Here is a 14,984-nt window from a genome sequence, read left to right on the forward strand (position 1 = left end):
TAATTTATTTAGATTTATAGTAGTGAGAACTCTTAGGGAGTGGGTTGTCGAGCAAACTATCGTATCGCACGAGATTCGTCACCGGTGGTAGTGTATTCAAACCACTGTCCTCGCTAGCATTGATGGTGATGTGGGTTGGTTCTTCTTGATGGTAGGCCCGCAGAGTCGTCGACGCGCCAGACGGTTAGGGCCGTACGCACTGTGGTGTAGGGCCACTTAGAATGTGCGCACGGGCCGTCCGACACGGCAGGCAGCTCTGCCGGGTTGAAGACCCAGGTGGTAGTTTCGGCAGTGGTGACCATGCATGGTGTAGTAGGTAGGCGTAGAAGATGAAGGTGAAGATGAACGTGAGCGTGAACCCTGCAAATCAAAGCGGACACTAAAGCAGTTGCTAGCTTTTGTCCGTTTGACTGCGACATCAAAATACTAGCGAAGCAGATGGAATGATTTTGGTAATAAATGGTGATGTAATGATGTGGCAGTCAAACAGAATTACAGTAGGTGCAGAGAAAGTGATTGCAAAGTGAAGTAGGCAAAAATATTAAATTACGTAGGTAGAAAATAATTTAGCATATCATCTATGTAGGCAATTAATTTGTAAAACAATATAGGTAGGCAATAATTTAGAATAATTAGGACAAGTAGAATAAGATTAGAATAGTTCAATTTAGTAAATTAAATAGATTTTAGAAAGTGTCGTTACAGTACGACCAAGGTCATGTAAGGTCATGACTGAACCCTGCAAATCAAAGCGGACACTAAAGCAGTTGCTAGCTTTTGTCCGTTTGACTGCGACATCAAAATACTAGCGAAGCAGATGGAATGATTTTGGTAATAAATGGTGATGTAATGATGTGGCAGTCAAACAGAATTACAGTAGGTGCAGAGAAAGTGATTGCAAAGTGAAGTAGGCAAAAATATTAAATTACGTAGGTAGAAAATAATTTAGCATATCATCTATGTAGGCAATTAATTTGTAAAACAATATAGGTAGGCAATAATTTAGAATAATTAGGACAAGTAGAATAAGATTAGAATAGTTCAATTTAGTAAATTAAATAGATTTTAGAAAGTGTCGTTACAGTACGACCAAGGTCATGTAAGGTCATGACGTGTCGATGTCATTTCATAAAATATTGATTTTATTATGTAGTAAGATATAAAATATTACGAGTAACAAATTGTAGAAACAGTTAAAATTACGAAATGACATCGTCCAGATACACTGAGCACATGGATAGCACATTTCAAGAACAAAATGGCGGCTAGGCACTTACATTTAGCACAAGTATAAAATCTAGGCATTAAAAATACTTTTGCAACACTCACCCGGTAGCGGGGTTCACCAATACGCTATTACATATTTAGTTTTTAGAACATTACGTAAATCGCGGGTCCGGCGGTGACGGACAGCGATACGTCCGTGCTCAATAACGCTTTGGCTCGGACTGGGAGACGCGGCGGGAGCATCGAGGCCGTAGGCGCGTCGCTTGCGCATGCATAAAAAACAGCCCGCCCGCTCGACAGAGAACAAAAGAAATATTGAACAACTTGTTTCACGCGGGTTTGCTAGTAGATTTATTATTTTATTTATTTTATTAGTGTAGAATAATATGAATTATTTAATTAAGTTATTTAGTTAGGTAGTTTACGTACATTTAGATATATTATTATTTAAGTTTATTTATTTAGGTAGATAATAGTAATTAAATTAGAATTTAGATCTAAGATAAAGATCAGCGGTAACGCTAACCGTTACAAAACCACTGAACCGATTTTGATGTTTGTCATAGAGATAGTTTGAGTCCCGGGAAAGGACATAGGATAGTTTTTATCCCGGTTTCTGAAACAGGGGCGCGCGCGAGTAAGTTTTTCTGTGACAGACAAGATTCCACGCGGGCGAAGCCGCGGGCGGAAAGCTATTAGCAAATAAACCATGCATCGGTAGTTTTGCTTTATATTACTATCCAAATCTGTAACATAAATATTTTTAATGGATCTCTTTTTTTTGTTTTAAAAGGAGAAGTGTATAGTACCTACCTCAGGTATAATAAGTGTCAAGGATTGGAATACCAAAAATGAAAATTTGCCCGTACTTTTATCCGTAAAATATCCCGTATAAACACAGTCGACTACACAAACATGTAGTTAGTTGCAAAATAACACCTTTTACAACTACAAGAACTACATAACGGCACTTTCTCTATAATATAGAAACAATGTCACCCACCCCTCGCCGCGTCGCCCTAGTTCCTGGCCAGTTAGCATTCATTTGTTTTATTTCCCCAACAAAAAGTTCCGTAACTCAAATGGTCAACTCCTGTTAATGGTGCTCGAATAAAACGGTAGTTTAAAAGTCGGCTCAAATCTGTTTAATAATGCAAGCACGTTCATTAATTCCAACTCTAAAGTACCATCGTCGATTCGGAACTTGTGTGTGGCAAAAACGGCCACGAACTGGATTCGATTCGGTGTTTGTAAATTTAAATGTGTTCTTTGAAACACAAGAGCTCTCTCAGTCATAAGCCGACGCAAAAAGAGTAGCAGAATACAAAGGACGAAGCACACTTATCAACCCGGAAACGGATCGTAACCGTATCAACTCGAGACGGAGATATAACTTTATTAAATTGCTCAATTTAAGGCTATTATTTTAATTGACAAACATAACAAAGGATCGATAGAACACAATTTAGAAAACTAGGCATCCACCGGCCACGCTAACAGAAGCTGAGTGAAAATTGGGTTTCTTGGACACCGTTATAATGTCGTCGGTCCACCTTGTGGGTAGACGTGGCCTCCACTCCAGATCACTACACATTTAGTATAAAATAAAGTCGCTTTCCGGCGTCTGTCCCTATTGTATGCTTGCTTAGAATCTTAGATCTTTAAAATTGCGCTACGGATTTTAATGCGGTTTTTTTTAATAGATAGAGTGATTCAAGGGGAAGGTTTATATGTACACTTAGCAGCCGTGCGAAGCCGGGGCGGGTTGCTAGTTTATAATAAAGAAGGGCTTATTAGGTATAAGTAGTCAAAACCTTTTTGTGCCTTAGAAGGCAGTATTTCTATATTAGTAAGACGAGGTGGTTCTAATACCACACCAGTTTAATAATAAGTTATTCGTGCTGTAATTATGCATTTCCCCCACCAGGCAGAAGTAATTTGCTTTTTCATTAACTCGGCTAGAACAAGATTAACAGACGGAATTAACTCCCAAGATTAAGGTGCAGCGGTGCAATACCAGGGTTATGAAGATACTCATCTATTAAGATAAGATCTAAGAATTTAGCGGTTGGTTATGTTAGTTAGTTTGTTGTAAATGTGACAGTATTTAGACTTTAGTACACTTTTTTTTATCCACGACGAGGAAGCTCCTGGCCTGTATCTCACCTGATGGTTAGTGATGATCAGGCCGAAGGTGGAAGCGAGCGTCACCCGGAATCCTCAACCACGGAGGAACTGGCTATCTTACCTCTAACTGCCGGAACACACAATGCTGTTTACATTATTGTTATGGCGACAGACTTAGGTAAGATGGTGGTAGCTAGCCAGGCGGACTTAGAACAAGCCCTACCACCAACCAAACCGAACAGAAAAATCTGGCCCACTGGGAATCGAACCTGGGACCTCTGCGTCTGAAGCAGGTGGTCTTACCACTAGACCACAGAGGCGGTGGAGACTACAACTTATTTGTATTTTTATATTTTTCTCGTGTAAAAAAGGGAAATTATTTCTATTTTATTCTACACGTGCCGGTCTGTCTCATACAAATATAATATTACCATCGATATAATATTTTCTACACAGCAACATCTTTGATACTTCTATTTGTCTTCATTATTTCATGAAGGTACTTACTAACGCGACAGTCGATATCCAAGTCAACTTTTCTCCAAAAATAAATATTTCTGAAACCTCTGCCGAATGCCGAAAATCGGTTGAGCCATTCTCTAGTCTTACTACGAATTATTTGTGTAACTTATTAGTAATATGTGTTGTGTGGTGTGGCAACAGTACTTATTTATTACAAGAATACTTTTAACCTAATTTTTGTTTAATAAAACGCTCCACCATCTTTTCATTCTAAACACCGACAAAACTGCGTGAAACGAGCAAACAAAAGCAAAAGCTACTTACCAGCATTTTAATAACCAGCAACCCTATGTAACTTTTCATTAAATCACAGAACGGGTAAACAAACAAACAACGATAACTGCACCAGCAATACCGGGATTATGAAAACTAACTGCGTTCGATGCCATAACTGGAAATACGGCGTAGAACCTGCAAAGGATTAAAGTCTCTAATTACTATTAATAATAATCGATACAACGTGCTAACCAAGCTTTTTCTAGATTACGATATCGTTATCGCAGCGTTTTTATCATATTATGCTCGTTTAAAGTTTTTAATAACTGGCTGAAAATGTGTAGGAACGCTTGTGTGGTTTTAAAAAGAATTAACTTCGCTCTCTTTTGTTTTTAACAGAATCGATTTCAACAGCTTGCTGTTATCAAATTATTTAAATGGAGAAATATTACTTTTTTGAGTGAGTGAGTAAACAAATAGAATCATATCTGCTCATTTGCCATCTATCACATAAAAAACAAGTCTTGGATATTATGTTCAGTGCCTGAAAAATATTTTTAATGACTTAGCCAAGTTGATCGTCACTTTTTTTATTATACTCAACAAGATTAACTGCAAGTATCTTAGAGTTTATTCACTTTATTAATTTCGATTTGTAACGATGATTTTATTCACAATTTTATGGCAGTCTAATAATTATTCAAGCAATATGCCTCTTCATTAAAACCTTCCAGGAATTTCGCTGAATATTTAAAAAAAATGCTTATTTTGTCCTCAATTTTTGCGCTTACAAACGCCTTTAGCTTTATTATTTCTCTTACTGTTGTAATATTTAAACTAAGAAGTGAGCTAAAGAATTTAAAGGCTTGAATGAATGGCGAATGCTCAGACAAAAACCGTAGCAGGGAAGCGATCAACATGGAAATCATTAGGGGAGGCCTATGTTCAGCAGTGGACGTCCTATGGCTGAAATGATGATGATTATGAGACAAAAACCAGTTTGTATTTTCTTTGTCTGTCTTGTCTTTGTCCCGTTTTCCATAAACCACTATCATATTGCTTAAGACTCTGTAATTCGCTCATATTAGCAACCTAAATAAACGTTATCTGATTAAGTTTGCCGCTTCATGCGTAAGTAAGACCATAAATCTATTTGTGTAGGACCGTTTTAGACTTTAAAGTATATTTACATTCGCTTAATTTCGATTAATTGACTCCAACGGAATTAATTCTAAAAAGTATTTTATTGTATGTTGGAGCTAGTTATTGATTAAAAAGAAATATTGATCGTCAGTTTTTATATTTTACTCACGACTTAGTTGTACGCGTATCCACGCGTACAACTAACCATCCGGTAGTATCCACATAGTCCATTAAACCAAAAGACATTTGCATGAAAACCTCGTGAAGAAAAAATGTCTAGCTTTGTAAAAACCTGCTCAGTAATTCGGCGTAGTTTTTAATTGCATATATGTATTAGTAAAAACAACACACGTATATGACTCTCAAAAACTAAACTTTTCTGATCCTATTTAAATGACTCTATTTAACTTTATTCGACGCACTATCTATTCTACACTTTTGTTATACCTCTGTTATAAATCGTTTCTTTCGAATGCCTCCTAAAATATAACATGCCTCCGAATTAAATACTCACAATCCCGCATTTTGGCCTTCCTGCCTGGCACAATATCCATTATACACATGCGTGTCAGGCACAATAGGAAATAGAAATGTCTAAACCCGTCAGTGTATACAGCGAAAAAATATTTTATAAACCCCACGGCCCACACGGTGTAGCGAAAAGTTACGGGAAATAACTGATTACTTTTGACAACTCCAAAATAATAATACCTATAAAATAATGCAGAAATAAGTTATGATGCCTACCTGAGATTACAAATCTGTTGTCACTCGTAATGAACCACCAGAATTAGAAACTATTTATCGTGGCATGAAAAATACCATTTTCGTTTCAACTCACAAAATTAAAAAAAAGTTGCTTTAAGTCTAAATGAGATGACCTAAATTCCTAACACAATATGATGTCGAAAACTTATTTTTGCAAAAAAAAAATATGTTTAAATACTTTTTTGGTAATATGAGACTTATTTGTAAGAAGCCTTTTTGATGTCGTGTCTTTTGTTTTTGTGACCTTTATGCGGGCTTTTGTTGATGTTGCCTTAGAGCACTAATCCTTGTAACAAATTATGTTATTCTTCGTACGTTTCTTGCGGGATGTTTGGCCTTTTTGTATTCTGTTACGCGCCTTGGATAAAACAATAGCTACTTCCTCAATGTACGAGGTACTTAGTTTTTTCAGCGTAGAATCCTGTTGGAATTTGGACACCTACCTAAATTAGAGAAACATGTTCTGAAACATTAAGATACACTCGTACTTAAGATAAAAAATATGTATAGAGCTCACAAATCAAAGGAAATAATAAATAGAAAGAGCAATCTCTTCCAGACATATCAAAAAGTTGCTTGAAGTAAAAAGTTCAACCGATATTGATTTTATTATTTATGTCTATTGAATTATTTTACTTTCAAAGCTAGAAAATTATGTATATTTACACAATATAACTACCAGAAAGACTGCAAATATTACAATGAGAGTATTTTACAACTAATAAAAACAATTAAAAACTTAGATCTCATAGACAAATCTTTTTATTTGAGCTACCGCCACCCGAAACCCCACAACCTCTGGAATAAGCTAGGGTTATTCTTGGTATTTCATCTTTTGAGGTCTACAACTGAATTACTTACTGCTAATTAATTGTACGAACTGGAAAACTAAAATTTTGCTGAACAATGAACATACATATAAAAGAGTCTTAGCCCAGTTCGATACGTTTCCGCGAAAAACTGGTTGATTCAGAACCGAAAATAGTTGAATCCTTAATATGTTTTGTGCTCTGATTCTATTTTTTGTTTCGTGTTCATTGTGTATCCTGACTCTTATTATTCTATTCTTGCGAAGGGTCACCTATTAATCTTATTTCGGCATTGATTTTAGGTTATTCTTTACTTAGCGTATTAGGTATTCTATTGTTATCTAATTTTTGACTATTTTTATCATCATTATCGAATCTTCAGTATATCTTAAATATTGAAAACTTAAATTAACTTATTGCAAAGAAAGATTATGATTATGAGTTTATAATCGAAGTTTCGGGCGACTCTATAACTGCTTACTATCGGTCTTATCATATAATTTCAGATGCCTTATGACGTAACTTGTGGACTCAGTCATACTCAAAAACAAAAGAAGATCGATCTTCATGAATATTGACGCCTCTTCCATCGGTTGCCAACCCTCGTCTCCATTTGCAATGTTTTGCCTTTTGTTTCTTCAGCACAGCTTCCTTGTCTAAGCCAGGCTTGTTGCCATATGTAAATGTTTACCTAGTCGAGGTTCGGCTTTGACGTTCCAACATAATTTTCTAACTTTGCATCCCCTGTTGTGAGACGTACGTGAAGTAAAGTCAGCAGATTTATTTAACCTACGTGTTTTTGTTTCAGGTATGCATTTGGGATTTGTGAGCTGTAGTGCAGATATGGTTGTGAAGAATGTAGTGAGTACTGAATGAATTATGTGTGTAGTTTTCCACCAAAACAAAAGAACACTATCAGACCAAAATGGAACATTTAAGGAGAGTTTTAAATCGATTGCGCGTAACAGTTTCATTTAGTTCCATTATGATAACGATCGAAACTTCAAGTGGAATCCTCTTGATTTTATTCTATACCGCCATAAGCTTTGCCCATTTAGACTAATTATCGTTGAAATAACGTATAATTAAGCAAACCTGCATTTTTCAAACCTATCAGCAAACAAACCACCGAACAATTATGCAGCCGATGAACACAGAATTAGTGAAGTACAATATAATTAACAAAATAATAGTTTGAAACAGCACAAGTTGGGAATTCAGCGAAATATATTATCGGAATTACCAGCCGGGTTAATGAGCAAAGCTCGTTTCAAACGAATTTTAATAATTGTGTTACTTATGCAAACTGCACGGCCAATACCTGGTAAAATGTATTATGTTATTATAAGTTTTCTAACAAAATTATGAGAGAACCTGTTTCAAAAAAGTACCTATTTGAAATGATTGCTGAAACATAGAACTTCAGTATGTAAAATATGTTTTTTCCCAAGCACATTTATAGAAGTTCGCACCGTGCACATAAAAGGCTAGCTATGCTAGGTATGGTTCTATCGCTCTTCGCATAATATCTACAACCTAACAGTAGGTAATTTCAAAATGATATTTAAAATCTTGTAAGTATCAAAATAGGTTCTGTCTTTTGGAAGTTCCATTCTCACAGATCACAGATGCACGCACTCATCGATCCTAAAGCACTCCCCAAATTCCTCAGTGGTTTATAAAAGCTGAATCGCATAACAAGACGAAATCGCGCCATATCCGAAAATAGTCGGCTATTTAAACCCCTTCCAATTTGCCTATTCAATTCCCTTCAGTTCCACCCCAACCCAAATTCCTGACAGTCCCACCGTTCAAGTCAATTTCCTAACCATAAGAAATCGAACAAACTATAATAAACGGCATAGTCGGAGCCTTTCAAGGAGATTAAATTCCGGATCGACTTGTACCCTTGCATCGATATCGAGTAATACCCCGCTTTCATAGTGCATGCCACTAACAATGAAGAATTTATCGGAACTCCAAATTGATTACCGGCTGTAGATACGTATTTATAAAACGCTTGGAACGAATATTGAAGTTGTGCGGGAATTTTTACATAGTTTTTAAATACTAAAAAGTGGTGGTTTAAAATTCAAACTTGAAACCTGTTTCCTTTGCCACAAAATTTGTAAACGGTAACTCGATAACCAACATACAGATTTTTTATAAAAGATTTTGTGTAACGGATAGTAAAAATATACTGTACTATCCTGTAGCTTCCTACCGTTGTTAGATTTATTATATTGAGTATAGCTATGGTTTAAGTATGTTATGCCACTGTGAAATTCGAAATACAAGTATGTTCCATTTGTCGCTGTATTTTTTTTTCTCGAGAACTTTTCTGCTCCAGCGCCCATCAGCTCTGCGAGCTATGTGCCCCGGTCACTGCATATTTATTTTAGCGATTCAATGATTTATTGAACATAATTACCTAAATAACAGTAACTAATAGAGTAATGAACCATTTAAAGATCTTGGAAATTCGCCCTTACACTATATGCAAATTACATAAATGCGATTCAGTTATTCCTAGCATTCAAAACAACCTATTTAGTTCAGTAAACGGCATCGAAACTGTGATAAAGCGTCAGTGTTTGTCTTTAATTTGTCAGAAATTTAACGAGGCCGTATATTTGTTTACAAAGCCGCTGCGTTTTAATTGGTTCATTGTTCACGACGAGTTAGCGCCACCGAAATTATAGGCTTTTGTACAATATCTGAAAAAATATAATTTATGTAACTATAATGTGTATTCTACGTCAATAAACATACTTATCTATCTACGGGATCCATGATACCCATGTTCTTTTTATTGTACAAATTATATCAATATTTTACACTTTAGTCCAGTTAATATCGACATTAAAAATCGCAAACGCGCGTTTTGAGGTTGGCATAAATAAACCTCACACTAAATTTTTTTAGCCTATTAATATCTTCTCATAATATTTACTTACATATTTTAATCTTAATAAAAGTTATTTGCTTCATTCTCCAACTAAACCCAATTTCAAAGTCTACCTTTTTTCTTCCCTTATTGTATAAATTTATGAGTACGCCCACTATTCTACGTTGAGTCGTAAATCGAAAATTTAATAAAAAAAGGCAGGCACTACTTTTATATGAAAAATAAATTAGAATTCGTGCGTGTCCCAGACATCTTAAAATCTCATATTCGAATACAAAACGCCTATTAGGTATCTAAGTAAGAGTAAGTACATGAATTAATAATACTTAATATAGTATGAATCAGATCGGTAATTTCTGAGACCACTGAACTTAGGCATCCACAATGGAATTGGAAACCTCACATCTTTAGTAAACTGACGTTAATGACAAAATATAGAGCATCCATTTTGTTCTATCTCCAAATCGCATAACACTATTCACACACAATAGATGAGAGGTCTTGGTACGCCAATATGTGAGCATAAAAGTACGTCACCCTCGATGACTAAGTGAAGCGACTGCGATGACCTATCGACACTCCTTTTTGTATTCTGTGCTAAAAATATTATGTTAGTAGCAAACATAGAACAAACTTAACGTACACTCGATAAGAAAGTAAAGTCTTTTTTTTTATCCACAACGAGGAAGCTCTTGGCCTGTGTCTCACCTGATGGTAAGTGATGATCAGGCCGAAGGTGGAAGCGAGCTTCACCCGGAATCCTCAACCATGGAGGAACTGGCTATCTTACCTCTAACTACCGGAACACAACAATGCTGTTAACTTTGTTGTTATGGTGACAGACTTAGGTAAGATGGTATTGGTGGTAGCTAGCCAGGCGGACTTAGAACAAGCCCTACCACCAACCAAAACCAACAGAAAAATCTGCCCCCACTGGGAATCGAACCCGGGACCTCTGCGTCTAAAGCAGGTGGTCTTACCACTAGACAACAGAGGCGGTTAAAAGTCTACTGCAATGCTCTTTAATAAACTAAGATGTTATGGTGCAAATTGGAACAAAATGGGTGCTCTATCATTTCATTCCAATTCGCACAAAACTATTCACGATAGAGGTCTTTGTGCGCCAATATGTGAGCGTACGTCACTGGATGACAATGTGAAGCGACTGCGATGCCCCATTAACACCTCTTTACGACCTCTTTAATAAATAAAGATGTTAAATAGAGCGTCCATTTCGTTCCAATTCGCACAACACTATTCACGATAAAGGTCTTTGTACGCCAATATGTGAGCGTACGTCAGTGGATGACAAAGTGAAGCGACTGCGATGCCCTATCGACACCTCTTTTTGTTCTCGTATGATTGATCGACGCATCGACAGCACTTCAAGACATTGACGTTGCTCGCTCACTGTCGGCTGTATCGGCGATTTCGTATCTGTGCTGATGAAATGAATCGTATTGTATTGTGATATAGTGGATGGTTTGTTTGGTTTGGCAGAGAAATTGCTAGAAAAAATGAAATCAAATTGTGAAATACAGGAAAGAAAATCGCAATTTTCCGACCGACAGAACATTTGTCAAAACATTTATAACTTATGAAACTGCATGAACGGGGTTTTCATCATTTGCAAAACGCATTTCCACTCATGCCATAAGTTTATTGCAAATAAGAGCACCCAATTAAAATGGCCAGTTTTAAAACTAAAAGTTTAACGACAAAAACTTAAATAATCCAAATGTTTTATTTGGCAAAAACCATTTTGAATCTTAAGTACACAAACTAGCAAAGAAGTAACATTAAGAAAGTTGTTGCTAACGATGCGACCTCTCGATGGGTGCCTTTGTTCTTCGTTGATTGATGCCCGATGTTGCGATCCTTCGACTCTCTCGTGCACGAAGACAAAGAACGCGTAGAGTCGCTAATGAATCAGACTCATTGGCCCGTAAACTTGTCCAAATTAGACGCCAACTCGTTTTATGAGAGATAAGTCATAACGTTACGATGAATAAACACAAGTTTTAGGCTTTTATGCTTTTGTTTACTTTGATACTTGTTATTTATGAGGTACTCAAGGAAATTACTTACGTTTCTATTAATAACTATGATTTATCACAACTGATGATACATTTGTCTCTCCTATTAATTAGACCAAATCTTTTTATTGTGTAGCCATCCTTTTCAGGTTATACCTAGCTTCTATACTGCTTCTTAAAATTATCTACCTACATTAATTGCTTTTAGACTTGCTGACATTAAATTCACTATCTGTCTTTCATTAGGCTTACTAAAGTTTTCATGGCCCTCATTTATCTCAATAAATTTTCCAAATTAAATTCCATTCTTTTCAAATTTCCAAATTTCTGACATGGTTCCGGACCGAGCTAGCGAGCCCGTGCCAAGCGTTCTTCGGTAGAACCACACGTGCCCCAACCATTTTCCAGAAACTTCTCGGCTACAAATCACGAGGCAGCGCTAGAAATTCTAAAGTACCTGGAGTACTTCCTGACATACCTAATGGCGTTCTGTATTAAATACTTACCTTGGTAAATAAAGCAGGAAAGAGCTACACCATACTACGATTGCTACCAGTTCAAAGCATATTCTTACACTTACTCTAAATCAAAGTTACATTTACCACGCGACGTTGTCAGTCCTATTGAGACGTTTTAGAACCTTACAGTGACTCACAAAACCTTGTCCATAAACAATTGAAGAAAACAATAACATAAATATTATTATAAAGTTGCATCAAATAAAACAAACAGTTCACATCCTCTCTGTATAAAGCAAAAGCGAACTTCCTCAACTTATTAAAACATTGTATGAACACACGAACATCCTTCAGCAAACTTACTAGTTCCAGTTCTTGGAGTTAACTTAAGGCAACTCCAAGACAGTGACCCAAATAGCGGCTTTAAAAAGGAACTTGGTCCGTGTGAACCATAAATATGTTTCTTATGCTACTTTTAATAGTTGGTACTTACTTGGTGCGGCTCGGCAGTGCGCTAAAAGTTTTGCCATTAACAGTCATATTGCGACAATCCGATGCAAAATGCATAAAGTATGGCAGAAGTTGACGCTCGTGACGTACCCCCGTTACTATTTGGGCTAATGGCGCTATAGAGATGGACGGATGGCGATAGCAGCTCACTTCCAGTGTACAGTCGACGACACATGAAATGCATTGGAAAAGAACCCCTATTACAACCTTATAAAATGCCACAGTACAGTGTCGTGAGCTGTCGGCTGTACAAAACATAAGAAAAAAAGATTTTTGTTTCTCTACGTATGCCGTTTTGCGGAACACCAGAACTTAGTGCCAAGTAATAGAATACTATTCAGGACAGAGTGATAAGAACGATTGCGTTTGTTATCTGATTTTAGACCAACATCTTTTATTTAACAAGTAGCTCCTCGATTATCGAGCGTGGAATTAATAAATTAACTACAAGCTAATTGTGGTTCCATTTTCAGACAAAAATGTCTTCTGATGTCTCAATGTGTCCTTATTTGACCTTTCAAATGCTATAGTCATTTCCTAAAATGTCATTCCACCCCCTTGAAAGGTGCTCTACTCTACATTTGCTAAGTTTAGTGGGGCATAACCTTCCAAACCGTCTACCTATGTATTTGTGCCAAAAGAGTTTGATCGTTTTAAATTTCATGACCATTTATTACGGAAAACTTTGCTATAAATCTGTCAAAATTTAAAACATCCCCAGTTATACATGGTGTGACAGGGGGGGGTGGATCATCGTAAGTCATACGATGGGGGACTTCAATACCTATCGATATAACCCCCATGTATGTTCCGCGATGTTCAATGGTTCCAAAGTTATTGAGATTTTTATGGAATAGTGACTGAGTTTCTTGCGCTGCTTCTTCTCAGCACTGGCCCATTTATTGTCCTGAAGCAGTGGTAGGGTTAATACTGGGACGTGTAAAAGTGCTTTTTTTAAGCCTATTTACAGAAATAAATGAGTTTTATGAGTTTTTTATGAGTTTTTATGAAATTTAAGTAAAAAGCCGGAATTCAGTATAAAAGTCTTCACTGTAGCTTAAGTACTGGACCTGCTTGCATGATTTTTAACAACTTTGAATTATTTCTAACAACTTTCAAGGCCTCTAGTGAAAAAAAGTACTTGAATTTTTCAAACAAAGAAAATTTTACATAATTTTTTTTTATTCTTTTTTTACGAACCGGTATCGTGATTATTAAGACCCACTATTGAACTACTTCTAGAAAAAAAATCATGCAAGCAGGTCCAATAGTTAAGCTACAGTGAAGACTTTTAAACTGAAATCCGGCTTTTTACTTAAACACAAAAATCTCAATAGCTTTGGAACCATTGAAAATCGTGGAACATACATGGGGGTTATATCGATAGGTATTGAAGTCCCCCATCGTTTGACTTACGATGATCCACCCCCCCTGTTACACCCTGTATAAATCTGAATCGGTTTTCCTCGCTACTCGCTTGCATACCTACTTTATTATCTATATCTAGTCGTGTAAAAATACAAGAATCACATAACCGTATCAGATATATCTCAGTACACATCTTGAGAAACAAGTTACCGCATTCTCCCCATCATAGAAGCTTAGGATCGGGTTTCTTTAATCGCATCGCGTCGAAACCTCGTCTCGTAAGACAAGAGCTACTACAGAAGCTAAACTATGAACTAGTGGAGCCACTTATTCAACCACAAGAGCGGCAAGACGAGCCAATCAAAGTTCTCGAGTGAAATTTCTTGAACTAGCTCAGTGCCATTACAATTTAGAGAGTAAGTTACACCCAATTGCATGAACTAAATTCGGATGTTTGTAATCTGATATTTTTCTTCTATAACTGATACGCTTTTAACGCTAACTGAATGAATGAAACTGGCAAAAACTTCATCAATAGCTGCAACTCCTGGAACGTAATCTTCCTCATAAGAAGAGATAAATAATAATTAAGCGATTATTAAGTTTTGTTTTAAATATCGATACCTATAGATAGTGGACTATCATTCATTAGGCAACACTAGTTTAAAAATAAATCATTTGTTACGAGACAGCGTCGCGTCGCAAACGTCCACAACGCTATCCTCGCCCGGACCTATCGCGTTGTATCGCGGTGACGTCACAAAAACGCTCCCTAAGACGCTTCGTAAAACAAGGAGAGCTTGACAGTGGCAAACTTTTTCTATCAGAGCCCTGACTGGATTTATTTGCCTTAAATACTAACAGCCTAAATTTTTCCTAACAGTTATGGATC

At 36.5% G+C, this 14,984-nt stretch overlaps 1 protein-coding gene across 1 annotated transcript in view; it reads left to right on the top strand.

Moving 5' to 3' along the window:
- Positions 1-7,653, top strand: part of LOC114366078 (protein O-mannosyl-transferase TMTC3-like) — a 44,561-nt gene extending 36,908 nt beyond the window's left edge. The window contains exon 2 of the mRNA XM_028322860.1: positions 7,621-7,653. Coding sequence (XP_028178661.1) covers positions 7,621-7,641 — 21 coding nt within the window. The 3' untranslated portion in view covers positions 7,642-7,653. The remainder of the gene's footprint in view (positions 1-7,620) is intronic.
- Positions 7,654-14,984: the final 7,331 nt, after the last annotated feature.

The sequence above is a fragment of the Ostrinia furnacalis genome, unplaced genomic scaffold (assembly GCF_004193835.3).
Source record: "Ostrinia furnacalis isolate ACB-3 unplaced genomic scaffold, ASM419383v2 OfSCF0526, whole genome shotgun sequence".
Classification (NCBI taxonomy): Eukaryota; Metazoa; Arthropoda; class Insecta; order Lepidoptera; family Crambidae; genus Ostrinia; species Ostrinia furnacalis.